The sequence below is a fragment of the Anguilla rostrata genome, chromosome 1 (genome assembly GCF_018555375.3).
Source record: "Anguilla rostrata isolate EN2019 chromosome 1, ASM1855537v3, whole genome shotgun sequence".
NCBI lineage: Eukaryota > Metazoa > Chordata > Actinopteri > Anguilliformes > Anguillidae > Anguilla > Anguilla rostrata.
This window is the reverse complement of record NC_057933.1, coordinates 12,265,011-12,280,454: the sequence shown is the minus strand read 5'-3', so window position 1 is coordinate 12,280,454 and position 15,444 is coordinate 12,265,011. Positions and strand designations below refer to the sequence as shown.

The window sequence follows — 15,444 nt, the reverse complement described above, 5'->3', positions numbered from 1 at the left end:
AAAGGAGCGTGGGGCTCCTATGCGCTGTGAATGCATTCACTTACTGTTACAGTGTAATTTTTCTCTCTCGCTGAAAAGCTGCAGTTGGGTTTTGTAATTGGTTTTAGGTCTATATGACCACTCTAACACGTGGCAAATCTCAGAGTCAAAGCAAATTGTATAGTTAAATAAACTTTAATTAACTTACAAGTTTAACTCATGCTCTGATTTACATCGTCATTTTGGTGTGTGAAACAAGGACAATAAGGGAATAATGTAATTTGCACAGTATTGATTTTATTTATGTTTAATATTAGTTAAACAGTTTGGTACATTAGAGTTTGGTACATTAGTGAATAATTTTGGATTTGTTTTAGTTGATGCATTTGCTCCTGTCATTTAATTGCCGTGTTTGTAATAGGGTACTTGCTGTTTCTTAATTAGTGGCAGTAATTTGTGTTTTGGAAGGGTCCCAGTGAAACAGAAACATTTATGTGTGTAGTCTTGGAATTTCATTAAACGGTGTGTCGCGCTGCGCTGAAAATTTGCACCTTTTTAAATTGCTGCCAGGGGCAGTGTTTATACTGCTGTGTAGACAGCTAATTTTGGTTCTCCATTTCATTTAATGCTGGCTAGAGCGTGTGCGGAGAACTTCTTATGTGAAAATAAACAGAAATGAATTTTTTTTGGCTGCAACTGTTATTTCTGCAGTGCACAGAAATGTTTTTTTTTTCCTTAATTCTTATTCACGCAAGATCTGCACACTGTCAGATTTGAGGATTTCAGATTTGAAATGTGTTATAAATGATTTATCGCTGCATGTCATGTGCAGGGTTGACAGGAGGCCAGAGCTCAGTTGTGTTCTGTGTGTTTTTGGGCTCTTCACAATGAGCACATGCACGCTCCGAGCCATGTCATCTTCTCCTCAGCTGAATGTGTGCATCACTCCAGAAAGCCTACAGAGGCCGGGCGTTTGTTCTGTTTCAGCCCTTATCAAAGCTGAGAGAAGAAGAGTCCGTCTATATATTCAGATGGAAGGGCTGGTTGCAGGAGTTAAATACTGAGTGCTTTTTACAGTGTTGTCCTCCTCCTTGTTTGGTTTTCCTCACAATTTGGAATGACCAGTCTTACCCTTCCAGTCACCATAATGCCACCTGTGCCCCTGTAGCAGGAGCGCAGTCTCTCCCTGGGTGCGCCTGGAACATTTCTGTGTGAAACCGATGCAGTGATCTCCCAAATAACCCTGGCAGAGATTCAGCTGGCCTGGCCATATTGGGACAGTCCTGATTGTGCAGTGCTGCTGTCGACTCCCGGTGATAATTGACCAATGACCTGGCCCATGTCCAGGTTCACACCTGCGACTGTAGGGCCCTGTTTGAACGAGCTGCTGGGAAAGCTAAAATTTGTCATCTTAAATTTAGGTAAATTTAGAAATTTCACTCATAACTACTGCACTTCCGAATGTCTTTGGAATATTTGTTACTTTGTGATCCAGCTTGATAACTGCGCAATATCGGTTAGAGGAAATCATTTATACCAATCAGGCAGTAAACATTTATTGTTTATTGTTATGTCCCAGCCTGAAAATGGAGGACATTATGAACAGGACCGCAGTGCGTGTGTGAGAACATTCAAACTTTCATCATACCAGTAACAATGAGGAACGCCGCTGGCTCATAAACAGAGGCTTCCTGATGCTGGAGACCTTTGAACTTTGTTTTTTGCGCTGGGAGGCGCTGCGGTATTGACTTTGGCTCTTCCAGCTCAGCGGCGCGTATCGCCCCTGGAGCAGGCCGGTTCCACCCGACTCCGCCGGCCTCCAGCTCTCATTCACCGCCAGGGCACTTCCCTGAGAGGCCAAATTAAGCCAACATTTCACTCTTCAAAGAACATCCGCTGCATGATCTTTTATTCTTCCCCTCCATCGTCTGGCTGATCCCAGGCATGACTAGGCCTTTATTCCCCCCCCCCCCCCGAAACCCACCCACTCCCCTCGCTTCAGTCTTTCCCTTCTCTCTCCCTGGAGTGCTTCTCCTTCTCTCCAAAAGGTCATCGGCAGCCAAGCAAAGCGCCTCTCTGCGGTTTAGCTAATCAGCGAGCTGATTGGCTGTGACAGAGCCGGGGCCTACGCATCAGCGCGGAGGCGCACTTTTCAGGAGACGTCTCCGCGGGAGGGAGGAGCCCATTAGCGCAGGCCGCGTCTCGGCGACACGCGTTTTATTTCTCTCTGTCTTCCGTTCGGCGAGGCGGGCGGACCCAGCCCCTGCGGGACGGTGGGCGTACCTGAGCCGTCTTCTCCTCACCAGGCCTCTGAACGCTCACGTCAGATCGGCCGATCGCGGATAACGCAGCCGCCCCTGCGTGTCGTGCGCCGGCAATGTTGCCGCGGAGACGAGTCGTCGGGGGTTACCTGAAAGCGGGAGCGACAGGCAGAGACGCTGATGTTTCCATTCAGCCCCCTTTTCGTCCCTCTTTCTCTCTCAGGTCTGACGGCAGAATTAGCATGATGATAATTCCACAGAACTCCGCTATAGGAGAAGGCCTGAGTCATACGGTATATCTTAATAAAGGACAACTTTCAGCTGCAGTTTGAAGAGTTCTCATTCACGTGATGTTGCCTGCATTAATTCACAGCAGCATTAGCTGTTTAAAAGCACATTCACATTCACATGCTGGAAAACGTGCTGCCGTGTCTGAATGGGAAAGAATGGGAAATTAGGTGCATCATACAGGGAGGGCATGGGTGGAGCCATAGAGAGCGTGGGCGGGGCCAGGGAGGGTGACATATCATATCCTGAAGCACTAACTCCCCTTAATTAGAGTCACACAAGTTAATCACACAGATGTTGACATGAGCAGCTTCACACACACTGTCTTACAACCTCGATGACCATGAACTCCCCCCCTCGCACCCCTCACCCCTCCCCATCGCCTCATCAAAGACCTCACGCTGCAATTTGGACTTCAGCTGCCCAGAGGCAATTTAAAAAATGAGGAGCGAGCTCTTGACGGGAGCCTGGATACGGAGGCGGGGGCGGGGGCGGGGGGTTGGAGTTTTGTGGTCTATGACCACGGTTAACCGCTCCCTTGTGGTCGCTGCAGCCAGTGAAAGGCCCTCACCTCGGAGCGGGTGGGAGTCATCGACCGCAACACTCCAGGTTCTTTTGCCCTGTGGCCGAGGAGTTGAAGTGCGGGCAGTTAATTAAAACGGTTCATGCTTTTTATTCATCGCAGCGCTTTCCCCCCTCCTGCAGTGAGATGAAATTGCATTTGTGCAGTTATGGCTCTCTATGGCTTACCCCCACCTCACAAACACTCTGAAGACCGTGAGAATTAATCTTACTGGAGATGTAGCCGGATGCCACCCCCCCCCCCCCCCTTCCTGAATGTCGCTGTACCTCTAGTCTCTGGGGGGTATACCTCTCCTGTGGATAAGCTAGCCAGCGAGGGTAAAGGAACATGGGAGACGTAGTTCTTTGGCACATGGATTTGTGTACAGGGACTCTACTGAGGAGTGGTAATGGAGGTGGATCGCTGTGGGTCTAACACAGGGTTCAGTCCAGGTTCTCCCAGCGCTGTTTCCCGATGCTGAATTGGCCCATTGTGGAGTTCCGCTATGCTCCGGCCCCCTCGGAGATGATGATTAATAATGAGCCGAATTAAAGGAGTTTCTGACGGGACGGGCTTGGAGATGGGCCAGCGGCCTTGTTCTGCCTGTTGAATATGGGGGGGGGGGGGGCAGCACTAATGACCGCCTTACCACATGATGAATGAGCGCTAACCCTGGCTCGCTGCCATATTTGTATTCTTGTGGTTTTGTTTGTCCAGTGTGGGCAATGTCCGGTACGGACTCTACTCCTCTGCCTTTGAAATGGATTCTGTCCCCAGTCACATGGTGTGTTGAGTTTGAGCAGTCACATGGTGTTTCTCAGAGCGCTCACAGGAAATAGTGTATTTGCTGAAGATGTGTCCCCGTGAGCGAGGCGTCGCTGTAGCGCCACTTCCTTCTCACAGCTGATTGGCCCTGGCCTGGGTTAGATGGGTGTTTTCTGCGCATTGTTTGAAATGAGATGCTTTTCATGTCTGATGCCTGAACTTGTACCTGTCTGGATCCAGTGACCCTGGCAGGAGCCCAGGATTCTGTGGGATTCATTATCGGTGTCTTATGGTGCGCAAAACATTTCAAACTCTGCTAGTGTAATGTACAAGGGAAGGTTTATGTAGGAGGCATTTTAAGTATGCATACATTTGTGCGTACATGCATTCTTTGTGTGTGTGTGTGTGTGTGTGTGTGTGTGTGAGAGAGAGAGAGAGACAAAGTGTATAGGTGTAGTTTTGTTTTTATGACTATGTTTGTATGTATGCATTTTTGTGTGTGTGCGTGTGTGTGCATGTGTGTGTGCGTGTGTGTGCGCACGTGTGTGTTCTTGCATGCTCAGGTCTTGTAACGTGTTATGCTCTTCTGTCAGCAGGGTTCTGCCAGAACAGCGAACAGCGACACCTCCCCTACAGTGGGTTACCCCCCTTCTGCGCAGAAACCAGAAGCCGTGGTTCACGCTATGAAGGTAACGTGTGCTTTACGCTCTACAGCATGGGCAGTGCCCAGTATACACCCTCACTGAAGGGTTACAGAAAGACACCACCGACATTTCACTCTGGAGATGAAACAGCTGTCCTCAGTTGAGTTTACTTTATTCACACGTACATTTTTCATTTCTTGCTTGCTCTTTCACCAGGCGAGATGTTAGCAGTGAAAATGCAAGGGTCAGCATCTCCGGAGTGTTATTATTACACATGGTTCAAGCAAAATGAAAAGGAAATACAATGGAAGCCTTCTGCTGAGAAACCATTAACTTTGAATTTGAGTGAATTAGACCTTTGGACCAGCTCAAAGACATTGAAGTAACCTTTGTTTCCCCAACTCGCTGGTTCTACTGGTTGTTATGCTCAAGAGTGCCACCATGTGGTGTACCCGAGAATTAGCTGCTCCTGCATTGATAATTATTCAGTTACTAAAGGCTTGCATTCCCAGCCAAACAACAGTCCATAATTTTGTATTAATTAGGTGACTCGTCCATTACATGAAATATGAACACCAATTAAACATTCATAATCAGAGATTGTGTCTAAATCCCATCCGTTATATAATAAATAACCGTTTTTGATTCTATATAATAATGTTACAAAACCTACCTTTGTCAAACAAACTTCAGGAAATCACCTAAATGGATGGTTCCTTTTTGACCCTTCCCCTAGCACACATAGACAGACAGACAAACAGACAGACACACACACACACAAAGAGCAATTATTCAGGGAAGAGTGGATTTAAATCTTTGTGATTGAATTTTCTGGTTGAATTACTAATACTAATATGTGATAGCTGTACAGATGATCATTATGCTTGTTAGAGGACTTGCTAGCCAGCCATGTTTTTTTAAGCAAATCATGCATGTAGGAGAACACAACATACTTCAGATGAATTTATAATTTAATCTCTTTTCTACTAGTTATGCAACCTTGTTATTTGAGCCATTAGTACACTGAGTACAGTGTGTACTATAATGTAACGGAGCCTGTTAGTGCTGTTTATATAATCACAGTACTGGTGTGGAAAGTCAATATAACTGTCACTACAGGCCTAATTTTAATCTTTGATTTGCATTTGGTGTGCTCTTCCTTTTGTTAGAATGTTAGAAGAAGAATGCTTCTGAAAACTCGTGTTGAGATATGTTTTTTATTTGTCCATTTCATGTAGGTCCTTGAAGTTCATGAAAAACTAGACAAGCAAATACCAGAAGACTATGAGGAAGACCTCAGTGAAAAGGAGAAGGCGATCGTCCGGGAGATGTGTAATGTAAGGACAAGAGGACAAGATTCCAGAATATTCTCTATCTCTCTCTCCCACACACACACACACACACACACACAATCTTTTTTATAGAAACTTCCACAGAGCACTAATGAGAGGTTGAAATGAGCTGAAAGAAGTACACCCTCTGTGTTTGTTTGCCTGCTAAATTTGCAAAGTTGCCACAATTTCTAGGAAGGCAGTGTTTCAATTAGCAACACAACAGAGTGCCTCTTTTCACCGGACCTTAATTGGAAGGGATTTATTGTGAGTAGGACGTGGTTGTCGGTGCAATTAAAACAACGTAACGAGGAAAGCGCCTCGTTCCCATCCCGCTTGCATTGCAGAAACTCCATCCAAGTTATAAAAAGAGGCTCCTGATAACAGTGCTGGGCAAAAAAGCTGGCCCCTCTGCGGAGACAAGCGCAAGAGTGGAATCCGGGGTCCATACAATACAGCACTGTGTGCTGATCGGCGGATTCCGTCAGGCCCAGAGTGACAGCGGCCGCTACATGAAAGGCGGCGACGAGATAAAGACACAATGCGATGATTCTTCCCGTCGAACGCGGCGTCCGAGTTCAGGATTCAGAAAGGAGCCCTGTGCGCGTCCTTATGTGTCTTTCATATTTTAAACATGCCGGTCATTCGCCACTAATGAGCTACAGTAATTACGGAGTGTTGCCTAACTGGTGTTGTGTTTTTTTTTCTTCCCCATGCTCCTTTGTGTTCAGGTGGTGTGGCGCAAGCTGGGCGATGCGGCCGGGTCCAAGCCGTCCATCAGGCAGCACCTCTCCGGGAACCAGTTCAAAGGACCTTTGTAGTCGCCTTTCTGGGGCTCAGCGCGAGGGACGGAATTTTTTTTCAGCTGCGTAACCTCGAAAATACGGCAATTCTCAACCAAAATCGATTTTTTTTCTGACTGCCTACTGATCACAAGGCTCCACCTGCTCGACAAAAAAAAAGCTTGATCTTCCTGGACCACTTCAGCTACAGCATAAGAAACTTTTATTGGTCACTAGCCAACTTTTTGGTACCTCAAGTATTTAAGACTGGCAGCTAGTTTTATTTGCCACTCCAGGTATTGATTTTGGGTAAATACAGTGCTAAACTGTGTTTAACTTATTCCTTCAATTGCTTTTAACAGTTATCTTAGAAGATGGCACTGTGGACGTTATCAGGCCATTTGTGGTTTTTTTCAGCATTGACTTTTCGGACAATCTATATGGACGTTGTTTAATGATCAGTTGTGTTTGTTCCAGGTTAAATAAAGTCAATGGCTATTGGTTCGTTTTTGAAACCTACTGTCAAATAGTCCCCTTTACTTGAGAAATAAGTTCATTATAAATGTAGGAATCACTTTTTAAGGAAATATAATGGAATGTAGTGATATGTAAAATACTTAAAAACCATAGCAATACTTTGCTGTCGCTGTTTTTTTCTAGAATGGCCATTTGCGAGATAAGAATTTTCAGACAAGACAAATCCAAATTAATGTAGTCTATGTTCCCAGATTAAAATCTTGTTAACAAATGATGGTCATGTGCTGTGTGTGAAAGTAGATTGGAAGCAACAGCAAGCTGTGCGCACAGTGAAATCACTATTTTGCTGTTCATATTTGACAATCGTATTAGTGGCACTGGGGAAACGGCTTTACTCTCACCCACCTGTGGCTGCATGGCGGAGGGATATCTGAATGAGGAAGGTGTTAATTCGGAGGCCTACGCACAGGGCTTAAGTCTACTCAGACTCTTGTATTTCTCTACTTTTAATGTGTTTTTTTCCCCCAAGAATTTGAACCTGTCATTTTTCAAAATAATATTTCTATTATCAGTCTGTTTAACCCTTAATGGTCTGCTCAGTCGAGCTGTATCATTTCTCTGTGGTGTTTTTCCTTGCTGTGCCAGTTAAAGGGTTGAAACACTCCTTCGTCCAGAATCTTTATTCATGCCATTCATATGGTTATTGTACTTCCGGAGTTCTGATCACATAAATGTAAACGTTGCTGCCACTTTAAACCTATTTAGAAATGTATATTATTGGAATTCTAAATGTGGATGCAGCGAGTGACTCCGCAGTGTGATGGAGTGTGCTTATGGCTGTTGACTTTTGTTGGCATGTGCGAACAAAATATGCAGGTGTCCTGTGAGGAAGGGTAAATGAGCTCTTCCATGTTTGATTCTCCCATTCGCATTGTTTACCCATTGCTTCCTGAAAATGTGTACCCTGTTTATGGGCTTTTAATGCTGAGGTTTTAATGTATATATTAAAAATGACCACACGCAAATAGGGTCAGCTACGTGTACACTCACCTGAGTCTTCAAAATATCTAATTAAGGAAAAGTGACCTTTGTAAGCAGATAGACCATACAACTACTGACTTTTATATGTTATTTCATTTGGATACAAATCAGATATAAAGTAGAATATTTTCCTAATGTTATTCAAATGCACTGCTTCTTTTGTGGATGAGATTTTGATGTTCAATTCAATGTTCTGTTGTATTTTATGTTTACCGGATACACGATAAACTGGAATCCTGACGTATACAGTGCTCTGTAAATACCACTTCCTCTAGAGTACCTGTAGCTAGCATGCCTTTATAACTTTTTTTCATAAGCTATATGTAGCTGGAATGGACTGGCATTTTAGCAAGTTAAACAAATGTTTTAAAAATCAAATATGAAATTAGGCCACTTTTAGATGATTTTGAAAAAAATAAAAATAAAGTACTGGCTTTGTAGTTCTAGTGTTTCTTTGACACATCGTCAACACAGATCACTGTTCAGATCAACTTCAGCAAATTCTGTTGGATTTTGGGCTAAACAAGGTTGCCACCTGCTGGTAAGTATTAAAAGGGACATGAAACGGTTCCCATCTAATTATTCAAACAGCAGTTCCTCACACCCCCGTCTTGGTGGACTGTGACAGTACTTAGAAACAATAGCTCTTGGTTGTGAATTATGTGATTTGTATTACACACTTTCTTGCAAGATAAACAGTAGCATGTTATGTGAAAAGGCACATAGCCTTATTCAGGTTTATATCTTGAGCTAAACATCGTACTTGTGTGCCTTCATTGGCTAGTTTGAGATTGGCTTCCTGATAGGGTTGCTGGCAAGTAAGCATTTACATTTGGGTCAAGTGACAAATTCTTCAGTACTATGCACACTAAAATAATTAGCTGAAAAGGGCTGAGTAAACTGGGTATTTGTGGGGGAGGGACTGTCCACAAGACCGTTAAGCAGGCTGTTTCTTTATATCTGGGCAAAACAAGAAGCATCAAAGCTTGTCGAATCTAACCTGTACAAGTACGGGTCACACAAGTGCTGTGGCATTGAAATTCTCCAGAAAACAGCCCCGGTGTCTGCACTCTGACAACCAAATAATGACACATTTGTAAGCAGACGTTTTTAATGTTTTTTGCTTTGAGAAAAAATAAGTCACATACAGCAGACTTGGACCACACTTCACATTTTACATCAACTACTTTGTTTTCCTTATGGATAAGCCAGAAGCTCAGTTGGAACGGCTCTAAAAAACAGAAAGTGAGACGATGCCTCCTCTAACACTATTTACAAAGAGGCCTCTTGTGCTGAATGGTTCATTCATTCACATGACTTCACTCTTTATTCTCCACAACAGACCTCGGTCAACATTTGGACACGTGAAGTGCATTTTCCCCCCTCCAGCACAATCTCTAGAAATCTGCATAATCTAGTGACAGAAACAGTCAGGATGAATCAAATTAGAAATGTGTGAATGCTTTACGGTGCCTTAAAGGGTGACCCAATTTGTTTTGTCCCCCTTGGGAGTCCAACAGCGGAACAAGCCCAGTTTCTCAAAGCAACATACTGATAACTGTTCAAGAGAACAGGTACAGAAAGTCTTTGCAGAGGAACACCACACAGGTCTAGAGTTACATAGCACTTTCATTACTGTGCTAAATGGGAATTGTGCATGCCAAATTCATACATGACAACAGGGATGGAAAAACACTGCCAATGCAAAAAGAGTCATTCCAGGTTTCACAAAATGGCTGCCTCTAGCTGGTGGACTCCAGTACATATGCCAACTTGCTTCCATTAAGACCAGAAACAGTTCAGACTGCTAGTCGTCACCTTTGTGATGTTCACTTGGATGATTACTGCAATCAGAAACAAAATATTCACAGTGGGACCTAAACTACTCAACACAAATAGATGGAATTGCAAACACCCAAAAAAGTGCATTACCTTCCATCACCCGTTCCAAAAAATATTTAATCTTGTCCTTTTTTCTCAAAAATTATTTAATGTATTAAAGGCACTGTTAACATCTATATCTGACTGTAGGTGTAGCATCCTTTGCTTTTGGAATAAGCAGGTACATCCTCTCCTGTGCTGTTATCTCATCCAACCTCCACGGTTCATACCTGCCCCAGGGGGCAGGCCAGGGGGCAGGGGCGGGGGGACCTGCGGCTGGCCCCCGGGAGGGCCCGGCGGGGGCGGGTAGCTGGCAGGGGGCATGCCCATGCCCGGGGGCGGCACGCCGTGACCCGGGGGCATGTGCGTGGGGGCGGGTAGCTGTGGTTGTAGCCGGGCGGCGGGTAGGCGGGGGAGGGGGGAGGGAGGTTGGGGGGGGGTAAGAAGCAGAAGGCGGGGGGACGGGGGGTGGAGGGTTGGGCGGGTACACGTGGGGGTGGTACTGCATGGGCGGCACGTAGGAGGGGGGCATGCTGCTGTAGGAGGGGCCCTCGGTCTTCATCATGGTCTGCAGGCTCTGGTAGCCCTCCCCGGACATGTAGGAGCTGGAGGTGGGGATGCCCATGATGTAGCTGGAGGGCGGCGGGGGCGGGGGGCGGTGGGGCAGAGGCGGGGGCTGGTGCACGGGGGCTGCGTGGGGCGGAGGGGGCACCGGCCCCTTGGGCACCTCCGCGGCATCTCCCGGCCTCGACAGCTCCGCCTCTACGGGCGGGGCTGACACAGTGGGCGGGGGCTTGCGATCTGCGAGCAAAGATCATGTGACGGTCAAACGCATGCAAAAAAAAATAAATAAATAAAAAGTTTCAGCTCTTCCACATGCAACACCCATCCGCTACATCAATCTTGCACCCAGACAGATCACAACACAAAGCTGTCTACTGTACTGGTTACTCTAAGAACTGTCTTAATGCGCTAAGGCAATAATCAGATTTGCCTGAAAGGTCAGTAGCCGTGCAATCCATTGTGCAGTTATGCAATGTATCACTCTGCAGTCTTGAGAGTCCAACTCTGGGTCATATTTCTGAGTTTTAAAGGCAATGGGTAACATGCGACCAGCTGCTGCTATAAAAAACTGTGTGGATACTTCGTCAGAGAAGTAATTCTCTGGAAAATGACAATGCTGTACAGTAAGCACAGTTCTCGGAATACAGAGAATGGAAGAGAAAGGATTATAAGATATGGCTTCCAATGGGCATTTGCAAATTCATCAGCATGTTCACGGGATAAAGTATGAATTCAAAAAAATAATAGTTTTCAAAAATACAAAGGAAGTTCAATTAGAGATAGAACAGCAAAATACCCTACATTTGTGGAAAACCTCTCTTACAGGGGAGTTGGTAAACAGATTATGAATTAAACGATTTACTATTAACCCAAATTCAGGAAGCAATAGGTATATTTGCACCAGGACTTGTTGCAAGGCAGTTTTACTTTTTAAAAGATCAGTGCATCATGTTCCCCGATATGAGCAGTGTGGGTGAAAGGCATGGATTGATACATCTCCAGGGTAAACTCACCAGGAGGGGGCTGTGCTGGGGGAAGCGGGGGCATCGGACTCTCCAGACGAGGGATTTTGGAGCCAACTTGTTCTGCAAAAGTAAACAAACCAATCCCTACTTTTTAAAAAATGTATGAATACAAATCAATAACAAGAAAACAAATACAGATACTTCTTTAATTCACTGAACTGATTAACTGTCTATAATGGTAACATGACACCAATTTTACTGAAACGAAATGGTAATATTACCTGATGCCTTGGGTTCTTCTTTAGGAGAGGTGGCCTAGTGACAAAAATAACATCAGAAATAACAAACTCTGTTTGAGAACAGCTGGTATAAGAACCAAAGTCTTTCAGTGTGGCTGCATCTGTATCTCAGAGATTTCTTATGGTGGATGAGATTTCATGATTCTCCCACAGTAATAATAATTTTAAAAAACCTTAAAAATTTGAAGGCTTCTGTTGGCTTAATTTTTTGTATATTGTCCTACATTTTTGTATAGCACGGAAAATCCCTCAGTTGCAGGTCACCACACTACCTTCATTTTCACTTGCAAGAGGCAAGACCTCAATATCAGGATTTAAGAAAAAGAGAGGTAAATTACTCAAATATTAATTAGCCAACAATTATAAAATACCCTTTCCGGCTAGCAAGCCAGCTAACTGGCGTTTATCAGAATCAGCTAACAAGCAATACGCAATTAGTTTTAAGGTCATCTTTGCTCCTTTTACAGTCCACAAACCTACAATCAGTCAAAACCATGCATGTGTAGAGATCACTAATCCTTATATTATAAGGATGCGCAGATCTAAATTAGCATGATCCCTAAATTGACTGGAATTATCTCAATATCACAGGATCTGTGCAGTCCCTGATGTGAACTGACAACTGAACATACAGCCTGAAAATCAGTCAGCGGTACTGAAAAAGCACATGGTCATGTGATCTGTGAGGAGCCATTACAAAAAGGGGGAGGAGCCACTTCGAACCTGACGATGCTGCGGTCCACTTACATGGGGCCGCTTCAGCTGGCGTGGAGGGCTGGTCTGTGGAGAGGTCTTCTTGGGGGCAGGGGGGAGGGGTGGGGCCTGGGCCTGCTGTTGGGCCAGGGCTATGGCCTGCAGCTGCTGCGGAGTGGGGATGGCCTTCTCTTTTTCTGACAGCTGGGGTTGCTGGGGGATCTGCTGTTTGCCCTGTGAGTACAGGTCCAGGATCTGGTGGCAGATGTCTATGGTACACAACAATGTGCCAGGTTACCCGACAGCAGACCTATGTGACTATCTATGAAAGCTTATCAGGCAATACAAGGAAAATACTTGAGAGAGTAAACCCATGGACACTTGCACTTAATAAAATAAAACCAAATACATACACCAATTTGGGAGGTGTTTGCATGCATGCATGGCTTTATTAGCTCAAATCTAAGTTCATATAATTAATTTTTTATCCAAGTACTAGTGTCACGAGCATCTGAACACAAGCATATTTAATCTCCACATCTCAAAAGCTTTCAGCACCTTCCAGCAGCTCCACCGGGACGTCCTGGACAAACTGCTCCCACCAGCGGCGGGACGACTGTTTGGAGGTCCACTCCTGGATGTCGAACTTGCAGAGGCGCCCGGCAAGGTACATGACGGCTACGGCAATGATCTCTGACTCCCACTGCAGCGACAGCATGGTGCACAAGCTGTGCAGAGACAGAGATAGGTCTGAGCCTTATGCTGCAGGGACTGGGGATACGCATCGTTCTCAGGACAAAAAAAATCACACAGTGCATCGTGCACATCAGGTCAGAAAACCAGCCCAACAGTATCTCTCACGTACCTGTCATTTACAAAAGTCCAAGCCATCTGCAACAGCTTCTGCACTTTATTCTTGTCACCTGAAAGAGATGAAGCCATGTTTATAAGAGGATTCCTACGAGTCGCTGTCCATAAATGACTATGAATTACATGACCGTACAAGTTAAAAAGTCACTATACAAACCTTTCAGCTGCTTGACATAGCGAAGGAGAAATTGGTATGGATGCTCCACTTGCAAATCAAACTTTATTGTCTGCAATAATATTCTTTCCAGCACCATGACCTCTTCCTGGTGTAATAAAGTGGCACAGAAAATACTTAATAGCACCACTTAAAAGCCAAATCCCCAAAGTAAAAATGATTTTTTTTTTAATCTTAGAATTTCTTATGACGACATAACTGTCAAAGTGATGCAAATGTTATTTTAAAATTTTATTTATTTATTTACAACAGATGCAGTACCTCACCTTAGGGTCATCCCCAAACTGCGCAAACTGCACGTCATTCAATAAACTGCGAGCTGTTTTTATGATGTCTTTACATTTCTTCGGGGTCTCCTCCACTTTGCCAGCAAGGAACAGACAGCACGCCCCAGTGACCTGCAAGCAATATGCACCAGTTGAATTATTGACATTTACAAGCAAACACTCCCTGAATTTATTGGCAATAAAACTAGTTCATCCAGCTGCACTGACAATTAAATGTCAATAGAGTCTGCAAAGATTTAATCCTATACCATGAAACTTACATATCTAGGGAACTGCTTAAATGAGTGAAACATATAGAAGCGATGGAAATAGACGATTCCAGTTGCCAAAGTGTCATAGTGCCTGATAATGTGTTAAGGGCAAAAATGAAATTAACATGCTACCTCTTCTCTTACTACGTAACTATGTTGAAATAACTGCTAGCCACGTATAATTTTAACATACAGAGTTAACATGTTTATGTTATGTCAACAATTGAGAGCGATTTGAAGGCACACGAAGTGTAGGAAAATATGGAGTACAAAATGTAGTCAAACTAATCGAAGAGCGAAAAAGTAAAGGGATCCGTGGAAAAGGATACAAGCCCAGGCGCGTCCCAACGTCAAAAATGAACCGGGCTCCCTCGCGCCTGTATCTGGCCTCAGTCGCAGGATCGAGACCCTCCGACTGAGAGGGCGTATGCGCCAAGTCCTTCTTGTCCCAATACCAACATGGCTTTATGTGGTCCAGGCTTGCAGTCGGATTACCAGGAGTTGAATTCTCCTTGTTTTCCTTCATTTATTGAAGTAGCCAGTCAATCAGCCAGCTAGCTAACAACTTCAAAAGTTGGATAACAGCCAGCCGTAAAATCCCTTGTCTTGGCTAGGTAGGGGGAAATGATAAAACAGAGTTTCTTACAAACATAAACAAAGTCAATTTATTACCCAGAGATACTCACGCAGTCATTTCTAGCACTACCTTAAAAGGAGACTACAATGCAGGTCGTAAGTCTATACAATGCATGCACTTCGAGAAATCGGTGTGAGGATTGGCAACAAGTTGTCTCTTACGACCTTACTGTTGATGGCGATAACCAACTAGAACCCTTAACGTAGCAGTAATACAGTTAGCTAACCAGCTTGAATTCGTCTCATTTAACTTTGCACAACATTTTAATTAATCATCTAGTCAGCGATCTTATGTACGATTCCCGGTAAGAATTGCAGTAGCTTGTCATACTGTATTGCTATAACTGGGTTTAGTTAACCAAGTTCGCCATCAATAAGTTAGCGCAGCTATCTGAACTTTTCGATACCTAGCACGAGTTAATTCAGTGTTAGTATGAAGGGATCTAAACATACCTTGTTCCAGACGAAACCAATACAATTGTTCAAATATGATGATGATGAGACGGCGACAATTCTGATTATTCTTTTCCCGTGCTTTAATTCAAGAAAAACCGCTACTCCTTCTCACAGGGGGCTGCCATGTTTTATTTAACCAACATTCAAGCGTCATCTAACCTCGCCTCAAGCCTGTTGCTCTTTTTTAATCACCCGATTGGCGTATAGATTAACCAATAATAATGTTCGGATCACAGC

General features: G+C 44.4%; 2 protein-coding genes across 16 annotated transcripts in view; one reads left to right on the top strand and one right to left on the bottom strand.

The window, feature by feature from the left end:
• LOC135248081 (coiled-coil domain-containing protein 85C-A-like) overlaps positions 1-8,570 on the top strand; it is a 47,309-nt gene extending 38,739 nt beyond the window's left edge. For 8 of the 15 annotated variants that reach the window (XM_064322312.1, XM_064322410.1, XM_064322374.1 and 5 more), the window contains 3 exons: positions 4,449-4,544; positions 5,738-5,836; positions 6,562-8,570. In XM_064322312.1, the coding sequence (XP_064178382.1) occupies positions 4,449-4,544; positions 5,738-5,836; positions 6,562-6,651 (285 nt within the window). In that variant the 3' untranslated portion in view covers positions 6,652-8,570. The remainder of the gene's footprint in view (positions 1-4,448; positions 4,545-5,737; positions 5,837-6,561) is intronic. The other 7 variants (XM_064322383.1, XM_064322356.1, XM_064322322.1 and 4 more) reach the window with 1 other exon arrangement.
• Positions 8,571-9,223: 653 nt separating this feature from the next.
• Positions 9,224-15,390, bottom strand: ccnk (cyclin K). Its single transcript, XM_064322284.1, is given in 13 exon segments — positions 9,224-10,379; positions 10,382-10,441; positions 10,444-10,812; positions 11,589-11,660; positions 11,822-11,855; positions 12,587-12,801; positions 13,091-13,260; positions 13,398-13,455; positions 13,560-13,665; positions 13,844-13,975; positions 14,125-14,206; positions 14,445-14,725; positions 15,205-15,390. Coding segments are annotated over 12 exon segments (1,662 nt in total). The 5' UTR covers positions 14,642-14,725; positions 15,205-15,390; the 3' UTR covers positions 9,224-10,212.
• Between the last annotated feature and the right edge of the window lie 54 nt (positions 15,391-15,444).